The 7,804-nt window shown below is 39.4% G+C and overlaps 1 protein-coding gene across 1 annotated transcript; it reads left to right on the top strand.

Moving 5' to 3' along the window:
• Nucleotides 1–260: 260 nt before the first annotated feature.
• LOC105623016 lies at nt 261–5,434 on the top strand. The gene is made up of 4 exons (XM_012204418.1): nt 261–597; nt 1,235–1,391; nt 2,183–2,552; nt 3,302–5,434. The coding sequence occupies exons 1-4, from the start codon at nt 261–263 to the stop codon at nt 5,432–5,434; spliced, it is 2,997 nt and encodes a 998-aa protein (XP_012059808.1).
• The last annotated feature ends 2,370 nt before the right edge of the window (nt 5,435–7,804 follow it).

The raw sequence follows: 7,804 nt of genomic DNA, 5'->3' as shown, positions 1-7,804 counted from the left end.
TTTTAATGTAATTGATTTCTACATTTAGATTCAGTAAAGAATTAAAGGCAAGAACAAATCATAAAGAATCACTGACTGTTCACTGATCAATTTTCTCTACTGAACACAGCCATTCTATCTTGTTTAATTAAAGTTACTTACAATTAATTATGGAAATTTTAATCTCTAATACATTATTCTTTGATAATATTATTATAATAATTTTACAACTATTCATATTAAATTTTTTGAAAAATTGATTTTATGTCTTTTCGTCATAGATGCTGCCAAAATTGATATTCCTGCTCTGGGCGGCAATTCCGATTGCATTGTCCCAGAGCAACTATGCGTCACAAGGTAACAGCATCGAGTATCAGCCGGGACTTCCGCCGAGCACAGTTCTCGACGGCAAAGTTACCAAATTGGATGACATCTCGCCGATTATATTTTTGAATCGAACGAAAGCCTATCTGAACTGCGGCCAGGGTAGCATGGAGGTCGAGCTCAAGTTTGAGGAACCGTTTTATGGAGTAGCCTATGCCGACTTTGATCGTAACAGTGCCTGCATATTCAAAGGACGAGGTGCGACGACCGCTAAATTGGAACTACCTCTGAAAGGTATGTCCCTATATTAAATTCGACATTTAATCTCGCGGTATAACATTTCATAGAAATGATGATAAAAAGGATGAATAAATTTATTATTTTGAGATTTACAATAGAATTTTGTTTATCCGAGCTTAACAAAATAGTTTGGAATGATTCGAATAATAGAGAGAGACTCATCTTCCTTACCAATATTTATTAATTTTGATGATAAAAATTGAATTTAGAAAACTACGGTCGTATAATTCGGATAAAAGCTTAAATATGAGTTCATACATTTGGAACTAAGCACAAACTTATTCATATAAATAGAGTGTAGATAAACGAAGTTCTACACATTATTTCTCAATTAAAAAAAGAATAGTAAATCATAAATACGCAATAGTAATATTGTTCTAGATTCAATTTATGTTAAATGATTTTAGCGTAATGTAACTTTCATTTAAGACAAATACATTAATATTCGACGATTTGAAACTGATTTAATTGTTTTACTTCTACAGCGTATTCTACAGAATATTTTTTGTTTTGTCTGATTTATATATAATATAATCATCCTATTTGTTGCTTATTTAACTTGCTTGTTTAAAGTGATTTCATTTTTAGGAAACAAATTTATCTTCTTATCAAAATTGATATAATATTTCAGGATGTGGTACAAAACAGGATCCTCTGCGTGTGTTCACCAATAATGTAGTTGTCCGTTTTCATCCTGGATTAGAAATGGATGGAGACGAGGTTATCACTATAGTATGCAGATATCCTCCACCTGTGGCACCGGCGCCTCCTAAACCGCCAGAAAGCATGTAAGAATCCTATGTTGAAATTTTCTTTGTTAATATGCTCATCGCGAAAAATTTATTATCAAATATAGTTTTTTGTGAAAATTAATGATAAAATTTGTTGGAACATTTCTTTATCGAATATTACAATTTTTAATTTAGCAAATTACATGCATAAGTTATTTATATATTAATTTCATGCACTTCAAATAATTGTATTGAAGATATTATGATAAATAATATCGAATTTATCACGAAACGCGATCTCTTTTTAATATATTTTTTAGAAGATTCAAGATAATTATTTTATGTTATATTTCATCATAATTAATAATACAATTTGATAAAAAGAATGAATCTTAATAGATACATACATATATATTTAAAATAATTATAAAGTAATCTATTTATGATTAACATTTTTCAAATAATATTTTTTTTGTTAAAAAATTCATTAATGACTATCATTATATTATTGACTTGACTGTTGTCATTAATTCAAATTTAATGCGTAAGGTGTTATTAACATTTAATAAAACTTTCTTTCCAATATCTAATCTTTTTGCGAAGAATGTGTTCAATATCGTTGAGTTTGCCTTCTCACTGCATCGAATGAACTGAATAAAAAAGTAATTTTGTATTCAGAATGTACTGTGATGCACGCCTTTGTCTTCCGTAATCTAATTACGCATACGGATAGGTATGAGATATACTCCGTGCACAGTTAACTGCGGCATCTAATATCGATGCCATTTGCAGCAGTCTTCTCATTTAGAGTCGCGTATATCCTGCTCTAATCTGATTTCCATCCGCAGAATGGCCACTCTGACGCCCGCGTCGGTGACCGAACCACCGCTGAAAGGCTTCCAGATCTTGTTGATTATCTGCGCTATTCTGTTCCTCTCATTGCTTCTACTCGGTCTTGGCTGTTCCTACATGTGTCTGAAACGACGAAATGTGCGTGTGGTCCATCGACATCCGTTCGAAAGCGCCACTGGTTCTGAGATAACAAAACTCTCTGGCTCATCTCTGAGCAACATCACGATGTTCGAGGGTCTGAAGATACCACGAGCGCACGCTCTTCTTCACGCGACTGCCGCATCTACTTCCGGCAGCGAGGCAAATCTGGTGATCGATCATTCGGACACATTGCCAAGTGATTACCCAAGTGAAAGTCACTCTGAGGTGAGGCCCAATAATTGTCTAACAAGACAGATGATTGCACAGAATATATTAGAAAAAATATAAAAACACAAAAACTACTAACCCTTTTAATAGCGAACTATATATATATGTGTATATATATATATGTATATATATATATATATATAAAATTTCTAATTTTCGTTGTCTCAATTAATCGCTATATAAATTATTTAAATTTATTTGAACAAATTGTATAAATTAGCAGAATTTGTTTGAGTATAAACTGTTTAATCTATTCATTGTTTAAATAAGGTAATGTCCATTTTATTATTATACACTGCAAATTTAATAGTGTACATTTTTTATTATTACACATCATTTTACAATAAAAAAGTTAAAAAAAGAGATCCCCCCCCAGTTAAAATTTTGATATTTTTCGCAATTTTTTGTAGTATTAATGTATTAGCATCATTATTAAATTAACGATTAATTTATATGATGTTATTTCTAGCTTCAGTTTATAGTTGCGTTTCAAGCCTGACAAACAGAATCAGCGCAGAGTTTATAGAACCAAAAAATGTAAATTTGCATATGAATATTATTCATAGCACCAAGATTTTGCCTCGACCGAAAATGGAATTCTTTCTTTTATTTGATTTAATAAAAAAGATTTAATAAAAAAGACATCAATTCCTGAATAATCTCTTAGTTAAAAATATCAAATAAAAGAAAACAGTTGCATAATCGATATAATACATTATGATTTGTTTGTTCATCTGTTTTTATAGGTGGATGAGGAACGTTCGTTACCTGTATCCTCCGCTGGATCCTATGATAATAAGGCATTCATAGACCATCATGAGGTTCAACGTCAAGTGGAAATGCGTGCTTCAAGCTCCTTATATTCAGAGACAGTTGCTGCCGAAGTGGAAACTTCCTCCATGACAGCTGCGAATGCTTCAAGAATCATGGTGCCGCGACATCCTGTAGCCGTTCCGATTGAACCCAAGTTCGACGTGCAGATGAGAGTTAAAAGAGCACCACCTCCGCCGCCGAGCCCGTTGCCATCAGAATCTGACGTTGCGAGTATTGCCCTCGAGAGAAATTTAACGACCATTTTGGAGAGAGAAGAGACTTCTCGCTCTCTCGAAAGTACACCCTATCGAATGACTACTTTCTCCTACGTACCCGAGCTTCACAGACCACCACCAGGAGGCGTGTCACCTGTCTCGACTATCTCTCGGCAGCAGACGCCGCCAGTATACTCCAGGATTCTACGCAAACAAGCGGAGAGAGAGACCACCGTGATCCAAGAGAAACTCCCGTCGCCGACGACTGAACAACCGCCGTTGCACCACGAGATCCGTCGGCCGAGGTCTCTGACTTCCCTGAACACCGAGCTTACCGAGACTCGCTCGTTGACGGAAGTGACGGATGCCTCGCATGCCAAATACCGGGTAGCAAGCATTCTAGCGCCGACTCCACCGCCGCCGCCACCAATTGTACCTACCACGTCCACCACCACTACTCACACCGCCGTTCAGCATCGCGAGCACCGTTTGTTGCGCGAGGAGATGACCGAACCACTGGTCGAGCCGCAGGTAGTTGCGCCTCGCCGTCCAGAAATCACGACTCACGAAGTGGACGATGTGTTCCTACGTACCGTTACGGAGAAGAAGACGATCGAAGATGTGGAGCGTCACAGTCGCCAGATCACCGAGTATCGCGCCAGATCTCAACCGCCGCCGGATCTCAAGTGGGACGTCACCATCAGGAACTATCCGACGGAGAATTTACCGCCGCCACCGCCGGAATGGGAGAACTTCTCCGATGTTAGCTCGGCCTCCAACTTGACCATCACGAATGAGCCAACGAATCATCTGGCAGACGACGAACCGGATGTAAACATCGAACCGACTTATACCACGCGCGCTGAGATCCCATGCCGGCCACCACCTACGCGCCGATCCCTCGACGATGCCGATGCTGATTGGTACACTAGGTTGGCACGCGTCTTGGAGCCGCGTTACGCCACCGAGTTGACGGATGAGGAGCGTGCCAAATGGCGCGAAATCATCACGACGGAAAGCACGCTGCGGACTTTGTTAACCGAGGCAGTGGTTAAAGAAGATTACGAGCTGATACGCAAAGATGCAAGATACATTAATTTGTTCCCGCCAGCGAAGTGGGATGTGATCATCCGAATTCTAAGTCCGCCATCAATGCACACCGGCTCCACCTCGTCCTCCAGTCACGGCAAGAATCATGGGCAGAGATACAAGCGGTCCAAATCGTCGGAATGGGACACTAGATCCAGACGATCCTCCCTTCCTACCCTGTACGAATACGAGAGCGACGGGGGCAGCTCGGCGCGTACCCAGAGTCATCATCTACAAACATCGCAATCCGCCACGACCATGACCGGTGGACAGATCGCCGGTCGTCCACGTCGACTAGGCGGTTCTATTCGTTCGCGAGGAGCCGGAGTCGGTAGTGAAGCCGATTTGAGATCGATGTCCGAGATAACCGTCCGTGATTTCGCCCGGATGGACAGAGACGACCTGACCAGCTTGAGCTCTTTCGAAGGTGCGGACTCGCTGGTCAGATCGCTCAGTCAACCCAGCTTGGCCAGATCGGGTTCGGAATTCACCGAGCACTGGGGCATGCCTTCTGGTATTCTGCCACCATGGGCGTCCGAACACGCGGAGGATGGCGTCAGCTCCGTGGAAACAACGCCGAGAGCGATCAGAAGAGGTGACAGGATGGAGGTCCTCGCCTCCTTCGATGAGCACAGACGAGGTCCATCCATCACAAGATCGAGTCGATACACCGAAAGGGAGCTCAGCGTACGCGTGACAGAAAGTCAGAGGGCCTCGGATTGGTTTAATGACAACAATTCCGAGCCGGAGATGCAGATCTGAACACTTCCAAAACAGAACACAGAGAGATTCTCGGTTTTTACCTCAGAGGAGATGATTCCTGAATCTCGAAGGTCTGAATAGAATTATTAGGGATGAAAGTTGATAATCGAATCAACACGTACCACTTGCAATTTATAAAATCAAATCTTGAGATCGTCTTTTCGTAATTCTTTGAAAAGTGAATCTTTTAATGTACGATAAAATCGGTTATTTGAACCGGTTGAGCTCAATTTTCAGCGCTATAAATAACGAAAACACGAATTCATATTAACATAATAATTTCGAAAAATTGACAATTTTTTAACAAACTCCTAATATTAAAATTTGAATTCCGAGCTTCAGCTTTTAAATTTAAAAATCTTTTTTCTATAAATTTTAAATATTTATCTTGTTTAATATTCGAATCAAAAAATTTGTGTTGTTCAAAAAATTAAAAGAACACCACAAACTTGAAAAAGATTCGTCGAGGGATCAGCAAAGTTTTTATTTTCCTTTGCAGCTTCATATTCTCTATTCTATTGCGAGCTATAATATAATGGATTATGATTTATACTGGCATCCGTTCGTATTTTTCTTGTAGGCACTATTTCGGTCAGTATCTACGTGACTCGCGCATTATGTGTATATGTGTCGCGTTTGTTTTGTTTGCAACAGTTTCAATTCGGGACGTCCTACATGATCGATATCTTGCCAAGAATGAGGCGCAATGCACAACACATAGCAGCGGCGACGGGATAACGTTCCGCAGTCGTCAGTGGAAAAATGCACTTTATTTGTAGTGACTAGCTCGCCATTTCTTTCTTTCGTTCTTACATCGGTTATATAGCTGCTCTACTTTTTCATGGCTCATAGCCGTTCACTGCCGATTTCGTCCTCAGGTCCGATAACTCGAGGACTCACGCTCAATGCAGAATTGTCCCAATTTCGGGAATCCGTCTCTCTGACATTAAGATATTTCGCGATATTCCGAAACTCGGGGAATTCAGCCGCCATTCTCTTCACACGTCACTCGTAACGCGAGACATGAATCGTGCTAGTTACTCGGTCTCGAGATCAGCACGAGTGAGTCTGCAGATTCTGGCGAGAATACAATAAATACGTGGACAGTTTGCAGAAATTAAACCATTAAAACCTGTATTGTCACTTTTGTTTATATATATTGGTAGTTGTATTCAAATACGAGCAATTTTTGTAGTTTCGTGAATAGAATGTATTATTAGAGATTTCATGGCAAAATACATATCAAGAATATTACTTGAAAATTTTCAAAAGCGGGCTTCAATGGATTTAATCGGCAAACATGTTCACAGCGGACTAATGCAAGAAAAAAATTACAGGATGGGAAAAACAATAAATATAGTGTAATCGTATATGAGAGGACATATCGCCTGCGCGATGCTGTTCTTCAGTTTTCAAACGTTCGATAGATCAGTAGATCTCTTTTGAAGATCGCAGGGAACAATACATAGCTCTCACGACTATAACACCCCCGTTTTGCGATACAACTGCGATAATAGTTTACTTAAATAGGTAACGAAATACACGGTGCTGGGTTATACGCTTCAAACGATAGCTAGAAAAGCTCTCTTCGAGAACATTTACCTAACCTCGTCCTCGCTCCTTCTCACCCCTCAAACATCCCTTTCCAATTTAATGGTATTTCGTCTGGAATACCGAGATACGTATCGACCTACAGGGTACGTAGATAGGTATATTTGCAATTATATACTTTTATGATATTAATGTATATTCATACGTCGTGTGTAATTTTCTCCACGCTATCCTCATGCAATCATTAGAAGCTTATGAAATCTTCCGAATCCTTGAGCTGCAAGACGAGAGGGAGGGGAGAGAGAGAGAGAGAGAGAGAGAGAGAGAGAGAGAGAAGAGAAGAGAAAGAGAGAGAGAGAGAGAAAAAATTTGGAGCTTGCAGGTTCCATTAATATATCACAGCGTGATTACAGTTCTCGCAATAATACGTAAATCGCTTCGAAATTTCCTAGCTCGTTTGCCTCGGCGATCATCATTTCCGAAACATTACCACCAAGCAATCATATTACCCTTCGCTTTGCTTATTAAAATTATCAAATGCCAATCATAAGCGAATGCTTATTAAAATTATCAGACGCCAATCATGAGCGAGGAAGATTGGAACGTCAAACTTCGAGCTTATCTTTAGAGAGATATTTGCGCAAATGTTTAATGCAGTAATATGTATCGCAAATAGCAGTATCTATTCATATAGTCTCTTGTGGTATTCTCAAAATTCTCGATAGAGATCGTTTGTATTATTTTCAGGAAATGAACGACGATTACAACAACTGTAGATTGCGTTATAATTTATACACGTTATAACGTTTAATTGTAATG

The sequence above is a fragment of the Atta cephalotes genome, assembly GCF_000143395.1.
Source record: "Atta cephalotes unplaced genomic scaffold scaffold00052, whole genome shotgun sequence".
NCBI lineage: Eukaryota > Metazoa > Arthropoda > Insecta > Hymenoptera > Formicidae > Atta > Atta cephalotes.
This window is presented reverse-complemented; position numbering and strand designations above follow the sequence as displayed.

Excerpts from the sequence above, each read along its gene's own strand:
- LOC105623016 (XM_012204418.1), top strand. The coding sequence starts at position 261 with ATGCTGCCAAAATTGATATTCCTGCTCTGGGCGGCAATTCCGATTGCA. Across the intron at positions 598-1,234 it reads ATTGGAACTACCTCTGAAAG|GATGTGGTACAAAACAGGAT; the intron begins GTATGTCCCTAT and ends ATAATATTTCAG. Across the intron at positions 2,553-3,301 it reads CAAGTGAAAGTCACTCTGAG|GTGGATGAGGAACGTTCGTT; the intron begins GTGAGGCCCAAT and ends CTGTTTTTATAG.